The 19,186-nt window shown below is 36.8% G+C and overlaps 1 protein-coding gene across 3 annotated transcripts in view; it reads left to right on the top strand.

The window, feature by feature from the left end:
• LOC103561498 (alpha-2-macroglobulin-like) overlaps positions 1-19,186 on the top strand; it is a 71,931-nt gene that overhangs the window by 450 nt on the left and 52,295 nt on the right. For 2 of the 3 annotated variants that reach the window (XM_008536142.2, XM_008536143.2), the window contains exons 2-11: positions 1,017-1,200; positions 1,925-2,084; positions 2,177-2,229; positions 13,349-13,369; positions 13,692-13,860; positions 14,269-14,353; positions 15,956-16,076; positions 16,625-16,742; positions 16,906-17,015; positions 17,915-18,076. In XM_008536142.2, the coding sequence (XP_008534364.2) occupies positions 1,017-1,200; positions 1,925-2,084; positions 2,177-2,229; positions 13,349-13,369; positions 13,692-13,860; positions 14,269-14,353; positions 15,956-16,076; positions 16,625-16,742; positions 16,906-17,015; positions 17,915-18,076 (1,183 nt within the window). Of the gene's footprint in view, positions 1-1,016; positions 1,201-1,924; positions 2,085-2,176; positions 2,230-5,019; positions 5,134-13,348; positions 13,370-13,691; positions 13,861-14,268; positions 14,354-15,955; positions 16,077-16,624; positions 16,743-16,905; positions 17,016-17,914; positions 18,077-19,186 lie in introns of those variants that run through there. The other variant, XM_070620679.1, reaches the window with a different exon arrangement.

The following is a 19,186-nucleotide window of genomic DNA, read 5'->3' as shown; positions in this document are numbered from 1 at the left end:
AAACTCCCTTCCTATTAGCCTGTCACTGAGACCTAAAATTCCAGTAACATTAAAGAGCCATTCCTTTTTGTTGAAGAGATTTAAACACAATAATTTTAAAAACACATTTAAATTGTAGCCACTTATGATTGGATTAAACATGAAGACTAGAACCGTAACTTGGGACAGGTGAGACTTTGGGTGAATCAGACCTCTTTGAACTTATCTCAGCATCTCTAAAATGGCACTATCTGCCATGCAGGGCTAGTGTAAGGATCAAAATGATGAAATTCTCAAATATTCTACCAATAGAATTTATTAATGGTAAAAAAAAATAAACATATTTTCAGGAGTTGTATTGCCACATTGCATTTCTCCTTTTTATGATTATAAGAACAAAGATATTTAACTTTAATAAGAGTAAAAAAAAGAAGATAATCTGGTGATATTTAGAATACTTTAGAAATATCAGTTATGGGGTGGGTTTTGGGGCAAAAAAAAACCCCTCAGATAGGAGGAAGGGAGAAGTGAGCCATCACTGAAGACAAACTTTGCCTATTTCACAGTTGTGATGTGGGTCAATTTCGCAACTCTGAATTCCACACTTAATGTTATGAATCTAGAAATGAAGAGAAATTGAAAATAAAAAGGGGTACTGGGTTTTTTTCAAGTATTAAATATGGCAATTGAGAATAATCCTAATTCAACATTTTTACATAGTGAATAATTATTCCTCCCATTTTTTTCCTTTAAAAAAGTAAGTTCAGGAATTTGAGTGTTGAGGGTTTAGTGAGATAAGCACATAAAATTATCACATCCTTAGAACTCACCTTGGGTGGGATATCACTGCCTAAGCTGAAATATTACCATTACCAATGAAGAGAGGGAATAATTTTCTTGCCATTCAGCCATAATATCATGTTGTCAATCTGCTTTCTCTGGGTGTAGAACTAAAGATGCTAATAATTATTGTGATGAAACCACAAGCATGGATGATGAGATCTGTTTTCCACTGACCTGAATGCCTTCCTTTCCAGACAGTATATGGTGCTGGCCCCCTCCTCGCTCCACACTGAGACTCCCGAGAAAAGTTGTCTTCTTCTGAGGCGCTTGAATGAGACAGTGACTGTAAGTGCTTACTTGGAGTCCACCAAGGGGAAAAGGAGCCTCTTCAATGACCTCATAGCTGACAAGGACTTATTCCACTGTGTCTCCTTCACTGTGAGTACTAGCTGCCTATCCCTGTTGTGTTTGTTTTCTTTCTTTCCTTTAATATAATTCTAATGGTTGGAGATTGGTTTTCCATTTCAGGGAATTTATTTAGAAGGACATCAATGACTTCAAAGAGAAACCTAGATAGAAAGCTTATCCAAGCAAAGGCACAAAATATAGATTTCCCACCCCAAAATGGGGGAGAGGCAACATTTATAGACATGCTAATTTTCTATTTAATTCCCGCAAAAACCCTACTACTGAGAGAAAGCATAAGTTAGCCACTTGGGAGTGTTTCTAATAGTAAGATGCAAACTTTGAAATAATACCAGAACTAGTGAGGACTCCTACCTTGTACATATAATTGGTACCCTGAGGAAAATTCCAGTTTCTTCTTGGGACAATTCATCCTCAAGACAAAACTCCTACCTTCATTAGAATATTAATATTTCCCTTTCCCGTAGTTTTAAGACTTGGCTCTGCTTTTTAAATAAGATTATAATATTTACTCCACAAAGTTGACTATGTTTTAATAGCTACTGTTGAATCATATGGTAATTTGGGCTTCATTTGTTACACCTCTTTCCGAATTATTCTTCTCTACTTTTTGTTTAAGCAATAATTAATGCTCCCGGCTACCTTCCTCTGATACTGAAGGAGAACAGGAAAGAAATAAATGCTAAGGCCTCCAGAGAGAGATTGTGAAGCCTCTTATGATCTTTTTTGTTCTCAGCTCCCAAGATCCTCATCTTTTGAGGATGAACTATTCTTCTCTGTCCAGATAAAAGGACCAACACATGAATTCAGCAAAAGGACTAAAGTGCTGGTAAAGAACACAGAAAGTCTTGTCTTTATTCAGACAGACAAACAAATCTACACACCAGGACAGTCAGGTATGAAACTCTATGGTGTTATAACTCAAGAAATGAGATGTCCTCCTTAGCATGTTACCCAAAAGGCCTCACTAGGAAAATTTCTTTTTCAGTTAAGTTTCGAATCGTCTCTGTGGATAAAAATTTCCACCCACTGCATGAATTGGTGAGTCTTTTATATGTATATATATGTATATATATCAAGGGTTTGGGAGACAGTGACAGTGGGGAGCAAGTAGAAGATGACTGTAAGGGACTCTTGTCTCAACAAATCTGAAATCAACAGCAATAACCCTTAACCCAAGCAGGAAACCAGACTGTCATAAAAGGGGTTACCAAAAGGGAAAGAGAGAATGAATTATTCTTCTTCACTTTTCAGTCAACCAGATATCAGTCAACTACATTTACTGTTTAGAAGGATCTGTACAAAGCATAGCGGGGATATACACAGGTGAATTAAACACAGTTTGGCCCTTGATAGCATTTAATCACATAGATCCTTAAAAGCTATACACCCCCACTGCTTAACAGTCCACTTAGACTTCTACAAAACTGTATTGGACTAGATGTCCCTCCCTCAAGATGAATATCTTATTCAGGAGATGTGTCATTGGCGTGTAATCAATGTCACATTTCTTTAAGTCAAGTTAAGCTAAATAGAGAGTCCTTATGGAAAATTTACTTTTTGACGTTTCGGAAAATGCCTCTTCGTCCTTTGTGGCACAAAATAATCCAAAAGATTTACAGGGAGCCCAGAAATTGAGGGAAAATGCCACCAGATTTCAATTCAGTAAGGTCATTTTTTACTCCCCTCTCTCAACAAACCTAGCATAATCCTTACCCTACCCCTCTCAGTCAACCTCACCTCAACTTCATCGAGGAAAAACAAAACAGTAAATCCCAGCTATACTATCTGTTCTGCGTCTGTACCTGTATTCTTGTCTCCACTTCTGTTACCATGAAAGAAGCATCCCTGTTCCCATTCAAAGCCAGCTTCTCCAGCTGTGCTTCTCAGCCCATCCTCTCTCACTTTCTCAAGAACTTCCAGTTCTTCTCTTCCACTCCATCATTGTATTTCCCCTTTATGGGATAATTCCTAATAGGCTACGCTTTGCTACAATCACCTTATTTTTTAAAAAAGTAAAACATATAAAGTTCCCTAGACCCCACGTTCCTCTCCAAACACCATTCCATTTCTCTGGTTCCTCTTCATAACTAATCTCTATGAAAGAATTTACTACACACACTGTCTCCACTCCTTACCTCGAATCTTTGTACTTTTTTGATGCTATATTTAAAGCACACAGACAAGTACTGAGAATAATTTCATGAACACGTATACCCAAAATTGTGACTCATTTAACATTAACATTTTCCCAGACTTGCATCATTTTTATAGAAATAAGACATTGAAGATAAATGTGGAACTCTGCTGTGTACCCTTCCCTTATCATATTACTCCTCTCTCCCTCATCACAGATGGCCATTATCCTGAATCTGGTATTTATAATTGCTGTGCATGTTTTTTATTTTACTAAATGCTACATCCAAACTGAGTGTATATACAAAGTATATGTGTATATTAATATATGTGTGTATACACACATACATATAGATAAAGAGAGACAGAGATTGGCACCCTTAAACTATTATGATACTGTTTTGCATGTTTTTTTCAAATTTTTATAAGTGGTACTAAAGTACAGGCACATCTTGGAGATATTGCAAGTTTGGTTCCAGACCACCACAATAAAGCAAATATCACAATAAAGCGAGTCACATGAATCTTTTGGATTCTCAGTGCATATAAAAGTTATATTTACAACTTATTGTAGTCTATTAAGTATGCAATAGCATTAGGTCTAAAAAACGATGTAGATGCCTTAATTAAAAACTAATTTGAGGCCAGTCCAGTGGTGCAGCAGTTAAGTTCACATGTTTCACTTGGGCAGCCCGCGGTTTGCCAGTTGGGATCCTGGGTGCGGACCTACGCATGGCTTATCAAGCCATGCTGTGGCAGGCGTCCCACATATAAAGTAGAGGAAGATGGGCATGGATGTTAGCTCAGGGCCAGTCTTCCTCAGCAAAAAAGAGGAGGATAGGCAGCAGATGTTAGCTCAGGGCTAATCTTCCTCAAAAAAAAAAAAACTTTATTGCTTAAGAATCCCAAACATCACCTGAGCCTTCAGTGAGTCATAATCTTTTTGCTGGTGGAGGGTCTTGGCTTGATGTTGATGGCTGCTGACTGATCAGGGTGGGAGTTGCTGAAGGCTGAGGTGGCTGTGGCAATTTTTTTTTTTTTTTGAGGAAGATTAGCTCTGAGCTAACATCAGCTGCCAATCCCCCTCTTTTTGCTGAGGAAGACTGGCCCTCAGCTAACATCTATGCCCATCTTCCTCCATTTTATATGTGGGACGCTAACCACAGCATTGCTTGCCTAGCGGTGCCATGCCCATGCCCATGATCCTAACGGGCGAACCCCAGGCCGCCAAAGGGGAACATGCAAACTTAACTGCTGCGCCACCAGGCCGGGCCCAGCTGTGGCAATTTTTAAAAATAAGACAACAATCAAGTTTGCTGCATCAATTGACTTTTTCTTTCATAAACAATTTCTCTGTAGCATGTGATGCTGTTTGACAGCATTTACCCACAGTAGAACTACTTTGAAAATTGGAGTCAATCCTCTCAAACCTTGCTGCTCCTTTATCAACTAAGTTTCTGTAATATTCCAAATCCTTTGCTGTCGTTTCAACAGTCTTCACAGCGTCTTCACCAGTAGTAGAGTCCATCTCAAGAAATCACTTCTTTGCTCATTCCTAAGAAGCAACTCTTCATCCATTTAAGTTTTGTCATGAGGGCGCAGCAATTCAGTCACACCTTCAGGCTCCACTTCTAATTCTAGTCCTCTTGCTATTTCCACCATGTCTGCAATTTTACTTCCTCCACTGAAGTCTTGAACTCCTCAAAGTCATCCATTAGATTTGGAGCCAACTTCTTCCAATCTCCTGCTAATGTTGATATTTTGACCTCTTCCCATGAATCAAGAATGTTCTTAATGGCATCGAGAATGGTGAGTCCTTTCCAGATGGTTTTCAATTGACTTTGCCCAGACCATTAGAGGAATCACTGTCTACAGCAGTGATAGCCTTACAAAATGTATTTCATAAATAATACGACTTGAAAGTCAGAATTACTCCTTGATCCAGGGGCTGCAGAATGAATGTTATGTTAACAGACGTGAAAACAACATTAATCTCATTGTACAAGTCCATCAGAGTTCTTTGATGACCAGGTGCATTGTCAATGAGCAGTAATATTTTGTAAGAAATTTTTTCCCTGAGCAGTAGGTCTCAACAGTGGGTTTAAAATATTCGGTAAATCATGTTGTAAACAGATGTGCTGTCATCTAGGCTTTGTTGTTCCATTTATAGAGCACAGGCAGGGTAGATTTAGCATAATTCTTAAGGGCTCTATGATTTTCAGAATGGTAAATGAGTATTGACTCCAACTTAAAGTCACCAGCTGCATTAGCCCCTGACAAGAGAGTCAGGCTGTCCTTTGAAACTTTGAAGGCGGGAATTGAGTTCTCTCTAGCTATGAAAGTCTTGGATGGCATCTTCTTCCAACATAATGCTGTTTCTTCTACATTGAAAACGTGTTGTTTAATTATCTTAGCTAGATCCTCTGGATAACTTGCTGCATCTTCCACACCAGCACTTGCTGCTTCACCTTGCACTTTTTGGTTATGGAGACAGCTTCTTTGATTCAACCTCAAACCAATCTCTGCTAACTTCAAACTTTTCTTTTGTGGCTTCCTTACCTCTCTCAGCCTTCATAGAATTCAAGAGAGTTAAAGATTTGCTCTGGGTTAGGTTTTAGATTAAGAGAATTTTGCAGCTGGTTTGATCTCCTATCCAGACGACTAAAACTTTCTCCATATCAGCAAAAAACTGTTTCACTTTCTTATCATTCATGTGTTCACTGAAGTAGCACTTTTAATTTCTTTCAAGAACTTTTCATTTGCATTCAAAACTTGGTTAACTATTTGGTGCAAGAGGCCTAGCTTTCAGCCTATCTTGGCTTTCAACACGCCTGTCTCAGTAAGCCTAATCGTTTCTGGCTTTTGACTGAACGCTTCCTTCCTTCCTTCCACTTGAACACTTAGAGGCCATCGCAGGGTTATTAATTGCTCTAATTTCAATATTGTTGTGTCTCAGGGAATAATGAGGCCCTAGAAGAGGGAGAAAGATGGGGGAAATGGCTGGTTGGTGGAGAAGCCAGAGCACACACAACATTTATCAATTAAGCTTGCCATCTTACATGAGCATGGTTTAAAACAAACATTTGAAACAAAACAATTAAAATAGTAACATCAAAGAATCACAGATCACCATAACAAATATATAATAGTAATTAGAAACTTTGAAATATTGCGAAAATTACCGAAATGTGACACAGAGACATGAAATGAGCAAATGTTGTTGGAAAAATGGTGTCAATAGACTTGCTCAATGCAGGGCTGCCACAAATGTTCAATCTGTAAAAAAACAGTATCTGCGAAGCACAATAAAGCAAAGCACAGGAAAATGAGGTATGTCCGTATATATCATTCGGTAACTTGCTTTTTCATTTATGTTATGGTTTTCAAATTTATCTAAGTTGTTATATAGTCCTCTGGTGTAGTTTATTCATTTTAACTACCATATAGGTCTTCATTTTATGAATAAACCGCAATTCATCTATTTTCCTGTTGATGAACATTTATCTATCTATTTATGTATTTTTGAGAAATAAAAATCATATATGTTTAAGGTGTACAATGTGCTGTTTTGATATATGTAAATGTATAAAAACGTTATAATTTTTGTTAATAATGGGTTACTGAATATATTTCTTCAATTTATCCTTCCTATTTTCTAAGTGATTATTTTGTCTTAGTATCCTATTTTTTATATTGATCTTGATGAATATTTTATTAGTCCCAATAATTTATCAGTAGATTTCATTGTATTATCCATGTGGACAATAACATAGTATGAACAGTTTTGGGTCTTCTTTCAGAATTTTTTTTTGAGGAAGATTGGCCCTGAGCTAACATCTGTACCCATCTTCCTCTATTTTACACGTGGGACACCTGCCACAGCATGGCTTGATAAGCGGTACATAGGTTGGTGCAGGGGATTCAAACCAGCAAACCCCAGGCCACCAAAGTGGAGTGCAGGAACTTAACTGCTATGCCACCAGGCCAGCCCCAGTGTCTTCTTTCACACTTTTTATGAGCCAGTTTTCTTTTCTGGTCTTATTGTCTAGGACCTGAAGAATGATGTTGAATAGAAGCATGTTTATAACTTTTATGGGAATTCTACTGAAGTTACACTATTAGGTGTCATGTTTGCTGTAGGTTTTCTACAGAGTCTCTTTATCAGAATAAGAGTTATCTCTTCTGGGGCCGGCCCTGTGGCCCAGTGGTAAAGTTCTTGCACTCTGCTTCGGCGGCCCAGGGTTTCACCGGTTCAAATCCTGGGTGCGGACATGGCACTGCTTCTCAAGCCATGCTGAGACGGCCTCCCACATGTCACAACTAGAAGGATCCACAACTAAAAATGCACAACTATGTACCAGGGCGCTTTGGGGAGAAAAAGGAAAAATAAAATCTTTAAAAAAAAAAAAAAGAAGTGGAGATGGACACTTTTAAAAGAGTTGTCTCTTCTATCTCTTCCATTTACTCTTATCTTTTTAATATTTAAAATTTGGGGAATTGTTTTGAAAAGAAGAAAAATATGTCCTCTGGGCATATGAGGTAGAAACACGAAATGGGCATAAGCAAATAGTATTTAAACATGAAAGTGGATGTAATACTCAAAAGAGCGGATTTAGAAAAGGGGGGGAGAAGAAAAAGTGCTGAGTCCTGAGGACTAAAAATCTGGAGATTGAGAAGAGGAGCAAAACTCAACAAAAAGTACTGAGAAGGAGCAGAAAGAGAAGTCAGGAGAAAATACTCATGGTATCAGCAGCTGCTGATAGGTCAAGTAAAATGAGGACTGAAAAGTGATCATTTTGGATATAGCAATGTGAAACTTAGTTGGTCACCTTGGTTAGAGCACTTTCAGTAGGATGAGTTCAAAGCCTAATGGGAGTAATAACAAGAGAGAATACAAAGAAATTGGAGACAATGAATGACAAGACACTCTTAGAGTTTTGCTGTAAAAGAAACAACACCAACATGAGGGAGTAGCAAGGTGGGAAAATGGGGTCAAGAAATATTATTATCTTTACAAAATTATTTTATTATTTGAAGTACATTTTCAGTGAATTCTTTTGGATTTTCCAGGCTAACATCATATCATCTGCAAAAATAATAGTAATAGTAATTTTACCTCTTTCTTTCCAACTTTTATAAATTTATTTCTAATAATTAATTTTGCTGGTCAGTACCTGTATACCAAGTTGAGTAAAATGAGTAATAAAGATCTCCTTTGTCTTGTTTCTGAATTTTGTGTTGAAATATGTTTTTTCTTGGACATGGTATAGAAGTATTTAATTCTTAATTTTAAAGAATTTTTAAAGGAAGGTTGTTGAACATTATCAAAGTCTATGGAGATTCCTTTTATCATCATGTAGCTACTACTAGAGAGAAATATATGAATATTTGTCCTCATGTAGGACAATCTTTGTACTCCCAGAATTAATTAATTGCTACGTAATCACAATGTATTCTAAGGAATTCTGTTAATAATAATTTATGTAAGTTATTTGCATTAACATTTATATACAGTCATGTGTTGCTTAACAATGGGGATATGTTCTGAGAAAGGCATTGTTAGGTAATTTCGTCGTTGCACGAACACCATAGAAGGTACTTACACAAACTTAGATGGTAGACCCTACTACATACTTAGGCTATATGATACTAACCATATAGAACCACAGTTGTATATGTAGTCTGTTGTTTACCGAAACGTCGCTAGGCAGCACATGACTGTATTAGATAGGTCTGAAGATTTATTTTCAGTGCTTTTCTGTGAGTTCTGATAATATTACGTTAGCTTTTTTCTAGCTACACTATTTTCTATACCACTGCTGTTACTAGTTCTATAAAAATTTGACATGTTTCTGGTGAAATTCTCTAGGACTAGTCCCATTTAGGGTGTAATTATTTGAAAATATTTTTATTTCTTCTCCACTAATCGGTAGGGGTGTAATTTCTCTCTCTTTGGGGCCATTTTGGTGATTTATATTTTTCTAGAAAAGCACTTATTTGCCTATGAATGGGTAGAGTCATTTCTTATATTAGTCTTGAATTTGCATCTTATTTCTCCATTACCATTTCTAGATTTCTGTACTTGTCCCTTTCCCTTTTTTTTGAGTTAACAAATAGTTTAGTTTTTTATTCCACCAAAAGATTCTGTTTTTAGAATGATTTATTAATTCTTTCACTTTTCTCTTTCTTAATTTCCAAAGTACAATTTTACCTTTATTATTTTCTGTCAAATGCTTTTTTATTTATTTCTTATTACTTCTTATATTGAATGCACACTTTATTTCCTTGTTTTTCAACTTATTCATAGAAATATTTAGGGCTATGCTTTGTCTTCTGAGCACTGCATTTGAAGCATTTCATAATTATTTTTTTCTTTTTTTTTTTTAAGATTTTATTTTTCCTTTTTCTCCCAAAGCCCCCTGGTACACAGTTGTGTAGTTTTAGTTGTGGGTCCTTCTAGTTGTGGCATGTGGGACACCGCCTCAGCGTGGCCTGACGAGCGGTGCCTTGTCCGCATGCAGGATCCGAACTGGCGAAACCCTGGGCCGCCAAAGCGGAGCGCTCGAACTTAACCACTCGGCCACGGGGCTGGCCCCTCATAATTATTTTTATTTTTTTATTTTTATTTTTTAATTAGGTATTTTTTTTCTGGATGTACATCATATTTCGAATTCTGTGTACATTACATCATGTTCACCACCCGAAAATTAATTCTAGTCCATCCTTCACATGTGAGCCTAATCACCCCTTTTGCCCTCTCCCTTACCCCCTTCCCCTATGGTAACCACCAATCCAATCGCCAATGTTATGTGTTTTTTTTGTCGTTGTTATTATCTTCTACTTATGATTGAGATCATATGGTATCTGACTTTCTCCCTCTGACTTATTTCACTCATCATAATACCCTCGAGGTCCATCCATGTTGTCACAAATGGCCGGATTTTGTCATTTCTTATGGCTGAGTAGTAGTCCATCATGTATAAATACCACATCTTCTTTATCCATTCATCCCTTGATAGGCACCCAGGTTGCTTCCATGTCTTGGCTACTGTGTATAATGCTGCAATGAACATAGGGGTGCAAGTATCTTTATGCCTTTGTGTTTTCAAGTTCTTTGGATAAATACCCAGCAGTGGAATGACTGGATCATATGGTAGATCTATCCTTAATTTTCTGAGGATACTCCATACTGCTTTCCATAGTGGCTGCACCAGTTTGCACTGCCACCAGCAGTGAACAAGGGTTCCCTTCTCTCCACACCCTCTCCAACATTTGTTGTTTCCTGTCTTGCTAATTATAGCCATTCTGACTGGAGTGAGGTGATACCTCATCGTAGTTTTGATTTGCATTTCCCTGATAGCTAATGATGTTGAGCATCTTTTCGTATGCCTGTTGGCCATCCGTATATTTCCTTTGGAGAAATCTCTGTTCAGATCTTTTGCCCATTTTGTAATTGGATTGTTGGGGTTTTTGTTGTTGAGCTGTATTAGTTCTTTGTATATTTTGGATATTAACCCCTTATCTGATGTATGGTTTGCAAATATTTTCTCCCAATTGTTAGGTTGTCTTTTCGTTTTGTTGATGATTTCCTTTGCTGTGCAGAAGCTTTTTAGTTTGATGTAGTCCCATTTGATCAAATGGGTTTCATTCCAGGGATGCAGGGATGGTTCAACATCCACAAATCTATCAACGTGATACACCACATTAACAAAATGAAGAATAAAAATCACATGATCATCTCAATAGATGCAGAGAAAGCATTTGACAAGATACAGCATCCATTTATGATAAAAACTCTAAATAAAATGGGCATAGGAGGAAAATACCTCAACATAATAAAGGCCATATATGACAAACCCACAGCAAATATCATTCTCAATGGAGAAAAACTGAAAGCTATCCCTCTAAGAACAGGAACCAGACAAGGATGCCCACTGTCACCACTCTTATTTAACATAGTATTGGAAGTCCTGGCCAGAGCAATCAGGCAAGAAAAAGAAACAAAAGGGATCCACATGGGAACGAAGAAGTGAAACTGTCACTCTTTGCAGACGACATGATTTTATATCTAGAAAACCCTAAAGAATCCACTAAAAAACTTTTAGAAATAGTAAAGGAATACAGTCAAGTCGTGGGATACAAAATCAACATTTCATAATTATTTTTAATTAATTTTCTATTTCTGTTTGATCTTCTCCTGGATCTAGGTTGCTTACTAGAGAATGTTCAGTGAGTTGTTCTGTTTTCTTTTTCAGTTTTGTTAGTTTTAGAATTCCAGTTAGAATTAGCTAGTAAGATTTATAGTTAGAAATGTGTTATAAAAAATGTGTTATAGTTAAAAATCTGTTAATCTCCATTCCTGACTTGTAAAGGTACTGAATCAGCATCCTGTTCCCTAGATTGCTGTAAACAATTAATGCTAGCAAATTCTATTTTAGGAAATAATGAAAAACACATTTGTTTTTGTTGAGCGACTTATTTCTTGTACCATTCCTAATATTTATTGGCTTCCTAAAGCAGATTAAGTCAATGTTCTATAAACTTTTACTTATAATTTTGTTGTATTCTATAAAAAATAACTTCTCTACAAACTTGCTTGATCATAAACTATCTGATACATTGAAAACTCATAATTCTAGGAATATAATCAGAACACTACTTTACTTTCACAACTTTACAGTTCTTTGAAATGTACTCCTCTCTGCCTCTAGATGAAAACTCTGACAATCTCATGACTTTTCTGGTCATTCTCAGAGAATAATTTTTAAAAATCACAGTATTCTTCATTAATTGGAATGTCAAGTGCCATATATCAATCTAAACTCCAAACTTAATTTGAAGCTAAATCTTCTCCCTCTTTTTCACAGCTGGACAGTTTTGCAGGTAGGAAGTCAGGCAAGCAGGATTCACTGATCCTCCTTCTTTCTCAGCTTTAAGCAACTACCTTGTCCTCTCTGTATCTGGGGTTTCCAACCTTGCTAGGACAGAAGAAGAAGTAAGGCAAGCAAAAAAGAATTGTCTTGACTTGTACCGTCCTAAGATGGTTTTGCACCCTTTGGGCCAGGCAGATGTTTAAAGCTAACTCTTATTCTTATAGTGCACTTTTTGCAAACTCTTCAGAGACCCTCATCATTAATATATCACCAACAGTTCCTTACACCAGGAAATGTACTCTAGTCCAGTGGTTGCTTACTGCCTCACTAACCTCCAGAAATCCAGGTGTCCACTTCTACCTTATCCTCACCTAAGATATGTTTCTCTCACTAGATAGCCCAGTTACATAGAATCCAAAATGATCCCTTTACTGCCTCTCTCTCCTATGTAATCCTCATCTAGTCAATGGGAAACTCTTATGAGTTCTGTTTGCAAAATCTCTGAAAGTGCAAACCAATCCCAAGGTAGTAGCAACTTTCCTTTGTTCTATAGCCAGAGTAGCTAGTCAGCCATTTCTTGCCCTTATATTTCTAGGTCAAGAATTAAGCACTAGTTCACTCTGTCCAACTAAGTGCAGGAGGCACATATCAAATGCTCACAGTGACCCCTTTGAAGCCACACTCATTAGACCTAAAATGAGAAGTAGGTACATTGTGTAGGGTAAAAATAGATCCTGCTTGACCCAGGACAGTCCTGGTTTATGAATGTTGTCTGGAATTAATCATAATTACTACCCTCTTTCACTCAAAAATTTCCTGATTTGAATAATAAGTTACATAGTCATCTTACTCTTCTGGCTAGGGACGGGTCTCACAGCATACTAGAAAGATCTTACTCAAAAAGCCTCCCCAAATCTCCATTCTCCCTTTTTATCATTGATGTGGTTGAGTTCTTCAACCAGTTCCTGGACTTCTACTTAAAACTTCTGTTTGGTGATCTGTCTTGCAATTCACTTTATTATGTGATATTAATTTCCTTGAATCTTGGCTGAAGCTCTTATTGTAATATTCAGTTCTTTAAGTCTATTTATGTTCACTGCGTTAGGTAGAATTCTGAACTAACATTTTTTGTCTTTTTGTTTGTTTTTTAGTTTCCACTGGTTCACATTGAGGTAAGCAACTTAAAGCCTTCCACATTCAGAGAGAAATCAGTAAATTGAGAAGAAATTGCTGTTTGGAAGGTTGTGACAATATTCCAAAGACAGTAGAGATTGAAAGAAACCTTTGCACATGTGAAATCCTCCCATTATCCAGAGAACTGGGATGTTGTAACTCACTCTGCTTCTATTTCTCTCTTTCCAAGGAAAAATACTAGCAATTTCCCAAACGATCTATCATTAATACAACAGTTTTCCTGTATTACTGCCCCAAGTGTATTACTGCCCCTAATTCTTTATTTACTTTGATAAGTTATAACCTGTTTCATATATTTAGGACCCTGGAATGAATCGAATTATGCAATGGCAGAATATCCAGTTAGAGAATGGACTGAAACAATTGTCCTTCAGCCTGTCATCAGAGCCCATTAAGGGCTCCTACAAGATAGTAATACTAAAACAATCAGGAATAAAGACAGAGCACTCCTTCACCGTGGAGGAATTTGGTATGATTTCGGAAGATTGGGAAGGAAAAGTGGGATCATAAGCTTCTGGTTACTAGAGTGTGAATCCATTTGGGTACCTTCAATTCCCATGGGTGAGGTTGGGCTTCATCTGATTCTAACCAAGACCATCATCTGTGAACACAGAACTTCATAAAAGCTTGGGGATTTTTTAAAAGGAAGTTATTTTCCCCAATTTGGAAGTTTTTTCTTATTTCAGTGGAAGTTTCTGTGATTTGCTAGGACTAATACAATCTATGACCACTCAATTTTATAGCTCCCTTGGGTGTTACCTTAAGATTTCAAAGATAGTTAGAAGGGAAGTCACCATTTCAGAGCATTGGTTTGTCATTTAGGCAACCACAAAAACAATTTACCAGTCTGCCACATTTCTCTTATCTCCTTCAACAGTGCTTCCCAAATTTGAAGTGCAAGTAAAGGTTCCAAAGGTAATCACTGTACTAGATGAAGAAGTGAATGTGACAGTATGTGGAATGTGAGTTAATTTTTGTTTCTTTTTATACCCTTAAAATACTCTCAAACATTGAGATATCTCGTTGCAGCACCATAAAAATTTGTATAAATACCTGAGGCGTCTCTCCTCCCTTCTCTAGAACTTTCTCTTCGTGGCATTATTTTCTTTCCTTCTTTCTTTTTCTCATTATAATTGCTCCTCTACATCTATTATTACTCAAATATCCATTGCATAACTTGGTGGTATGAAGAAACAAATTGGGTTCATTCTGATAATGACAAAGTTTTCCCCATGATGGAATGAATTGTGTTAGGCAACAGTGAGTTCTCCACATTTGGAGACATAAAAGCACATGATAAGATCCACTTGGCAGGACAGGTAAAGAGATTCAAGCACAGAATGTGGCATTGTACTGACCTATAAAGGTGTAGTAGAAAGAGCACAGAACTAAGTGTTCACAGTCCTTGCTACAAGTCCAGCATCTGCCACTAACTCACTTTGATTTTAAGTATGACTTTAAATGAACTTGCACTTCTTTATCAAAAAAAAAAAAAGAAACAAACAAGAATATTGGACTAAATGATTTGAAATTGCTATTAAAGTCTGCAATTATGGAAATCTAAAACAGCAATAGCAGAAGTCACTTGTAGAGTAAGAAATTCATCTCCCGCAGGATCAAATACAGGAGACATCACTTCAGCTGGGTCCCTTCCCAAACTCTTTCAAAGTAATAGTGATGAGATTCTTTTTTTAGATTTATTTACATCCACAAACCTACATTTCTTTCTCAGAAGAGAAAATTCAGATAAATCAGAACAAGTAAAATCAATTATTTTGTCACATATTCAAAAAATGTGTAAATGAGGAAGGAAGTTAATTATCCTAAAGCAGAATGACAATAAATAAATTATATGTGATTTGATTCAATTTTAGTAAATAAATATAACAACTTAAGTATAAAACAGTCTTTGAGGGGTTCTTGGAGGCTTTTAGAAAACGGTCTCTAGATGACTGTGATTGTGAGCATTTTTTTTTCTTTTTCATTGTCACTATTCTCTGATTCTTCTGTAAAACACATTGACAGTTTTGCTGTGAGAAATTACAATAAACATTTTGAGAAGAATAAATAGAAGAGAATTGGAAAAGAGAAGTGTTAGGATTAGAGGAAAGATTGAGAGGGTTTGTGAGAGAGTATTTCTAAGTTAATTGAGCCATGTTTCCAATTAACATGAACCATACATAAAGAATTGGAGGCAGAAAAGTGCAGCACTCAAGAGCTAAGCTGCCTGAGTTCAAATCTCAGCTCCACCACTTACGAGTTGAGCTGCCTTGTTGGGTTACTTAACCTCAGTGTGCCTCATTTTCCAGAACTGCAAAATGGAGAAAGTAATATCGTATCTCTCATGAGGTTATTAAGAGGATTAAGTTACTTAATATATGTAAACCATTTGGAAAAGAGCTTGATCCATAGTAAACAGTAACTATTTTTGTGTTTCTTGTTCTTATGGAACTGCAGAAAGTAAATATGCTATGACTTACTGATAGTGTGGAATATGGATAGGAAGAAGGTGGGTCTCTGCTCCTGGGAAAACTCTTGGTCACTGGGAATTTCTCTTGTGACAGATATACCTACGGGAAGCCTGTCCCAGGACATGTAACCATGAGTATATGCCGAAAATATCATTACTCCTTTTATCGTTTTGGCAGAAATTTAGAGGTTCCCTGTGAGGAAGTCAGTCAGAAGGTGAGTGAAAACTATTCAAAGAGGCTTGTTGACATCTGAGAATAATTGTGAAATACAAACACAGGAAAAAGTCTGTAAGGAGAAACATGCCCAGATATCAAAAGATGAAAGTCCCACAATCCACTATTATAGATGGAAGAATTCCAGATATTTGTAACTAAACTTGTCAACAAAATCTTGGTCACAAATGATAAATAATGGTGGTTCTTTTAAATAATAGTTAACAGTTATTTAGCACTTATGACATGCTAGCCAATGTTCTAGCATATCTAATTTATTTAATCCTCACAACAGTCCTATGAAGTAGCCGTTATTATTATCACCATTTTATAGACACGAAACAGACATGAGGACACTGTGTAACATGTCCAAGATCATGTCACACAGCAGATAAATGGTAGAGCTGAATATCATGCTCATAACCAATATACTGTTACCTCCAGGCAGTTGGTTCTTTCCCAAAAAGGCCCCACACATTGGTTTGGATTGACCACTGGTCTGATCAGCACGCCAGTTTATTTTTTGTCTTTGTTTTTCTTGCTTATCAGCTAGACAGCCATGGCTGCATTATGCAACAAGTAAAAACCAGTGTGTTCCAATTAAAGGAGCAAAACTTTCAAACGATGAAACTTCAAGTGAATGCCAAGATTACAGAAGAAGGGACAGGTGTGTGGGTAACATAAGAACATGGGAGACAAAACTGTGAACGTTGATGCCTTTTCATCATCGGGAGGGCAGGGAGAAGGAAGTAGAAAAATAATTTGAAAGCAAGTGGTTCCTCTCCAAGAGATATTGTTTTTGTTTTGTTTTGTTTCAACCTTTTCCTCAGAGCTGGAATTAACTGGAACTGGGACAATTGAAGTCACAAGAACTCTAACAAAACTCACATTTGTGAAAGTGGATTCACACTTTAGACGAGGGATTCCATTCTTTGGGCAGGTAGAGTACTCTATATTTCAGAGATAGTTAAATTGTATTGTGACACACAACACAGATCTTCCCGCTCAAGATCACACCTAGTTAAAATGATCAATTGCTTCATAAGACCAAAATCACAAAACCACATACAACCAGATCTTTTTGCTTATAAATAATGCTCATGAAATCTATAAACCCCAAAGCATTATTGTGTTTCTCTTGCAAAATAACAGGACTTAAATGTTCAAAATAAATCCACACTGTCTCTAACCTTCACTTCTTGGTATACATTATTCAACATCTCTAATCACTAACACAAATACCTTTTACTGCTTTTCTTATAAGTATCTCAGTGCATCTGCCACTCTTAGTTTCAACAATAAATTCATTCGTGAGTAAGTGGTTTTCTTTTGAAGCACAGGAAAGTATGATACACTTATATGGCTTTAAGGCTACAACCCTTACTTTCTATGTAATAAATATATATTAAACATTAGAAATGCAAATACTAAGAAAATGTTACCACTTGATGTTACCAGTAATTAATGATTAACGAATTTGTCAAAGTCCAACAAAAATCTTCTCTGGTGAGTTTTTTGCATGGCTTACCACTAAAAGAGAGAGAAAATGATTGTCTAAGTTACTTTTCGTTCCTAGAATTCTATAATTTGATTCTATGGACACATTAAATCACTCCCAGTACAGTTAGCATACACCACTCTGCTCTTAATGGAAAAAAACACAGATTTTCAATGATATACATTTGAGAGAGGTCAAAAGCCCCAAGCTGAAAAAGCAGAGTTGGGGGAATGGGGGAATGTTTAGTTTTTAGACAATGTCAAAAAAGGGTTTGGTTCTTGTATTCCTTATGGGTGGTATCGTCAGATGGAATCTACAGCTTATTCCTTGTTCTATTATAGGTATGCCTAGTGGATGGGAAGGGAGTCCCTATCCCAGATGAACTCATCTCCATCCAAGCAAATGAAGCTAACTATTCCTCCAACGCTACCACCGATGAGCATGGCTTAGTGCAGTTCTCCATCGACACCACTAACGTTACGGATTCCTCCCTCACTGTCAGCGTAAGTCTGGAAGTGAGGACGTAAGAAACAAGGAGAAGCCTTGGTAGCAGAGCTGCAACCCAATCGTGCTTAGCTCAAGGAGAAGAAATTCATATTCCAAGTTGTCGTATTTTAGGGTGAAATACAAGAAGTTCTTGATAAATAATAAAGGTACCAGGGGAAGGACTAGAGAAATAACTGCCACACAACAAAGATATTCTTTTAAATATTATATTCCCAGTAAATAATTTCCTTTTATTTTCGTTCTGCTCTATATCTCTCAAGTTGATACCCTCAAACAAAGAAGGGTAAGAGAGTATATTTTATTTCTTTAATCAAGGATAGACGACACACGTATTCTCAAATTCATTACTTCAAAATATGATGTTCATTTTCTCAACCCACAAATGTCCACTGCATATTTGCCTGTACTGGGGACTGTGCTAGTGCCTGGTAAGAAAAATAATCATGGTTCATATTCTCATGGAGCTCATATCGTTGATGGTAGAAAGCTCCATTAAGTATTACTGTAATACCTGTGAGTGTTATAATCAAGGTATGAACCAAGTAGAGGAAAAGCGAGGAGAAAGTCTTCTGGGGGGGGTTAGTAAATGGGAAACATGAATCCTGAAGTATGAAAGAGCAACTACTACATGAGAGCATAGATAAAATTCTCACTCAAACCACTCCTGCAGAGAGCTTGCAGAGACCTTCCATGATCAGTCCAGAGTATCACAGTAGGGGTAACTTTTACCCATGCACAGGTTTTGCCATTCATTTATACAACTTAATAAACCCAGCTGGATAGAGACATCTACTTGCTGAAGATCACCTTATCGATTTATCACAATTATTCTCCTCAATGAGATTTCCTAGTTCCTTTGGTTCTGGTCTGTCTAGATAAACAGTCTATACGAAAGATACGGTTCACTTTTCTCTATTCAAAGGTATAAATACTTTCCTCAAAATCTTCTGAAAATCATGGATACTGTCAATTAGATCATTTAATCAACATAAGGGGGACTTTTCCCCCATTTTTACTAAGAAGCACAAAATTTGTAACTATTCAATCATATGGGAGAGTAAGCTTATCCAGCTTAGAAGAGACGTTGTTTGTAACAGGTTGTCTAC

This window comes from Equus przewalskii, chromosome 5 (genome assembly GCF_037783145.1).
Source record: "Equus przewalskii isolate Varuska chromosome 5, EquPr2, whole genome shotgun sequence".
NCBI classification, from domain to species: Eukaryota; Metazoa; Chordata; class Mammalia; order Perissodactyla; family Equidae; genus Equus; species Equus przewalskii.
This window is presented reverse-complemented; position numbering and strand designations above follow the sequence as displayed.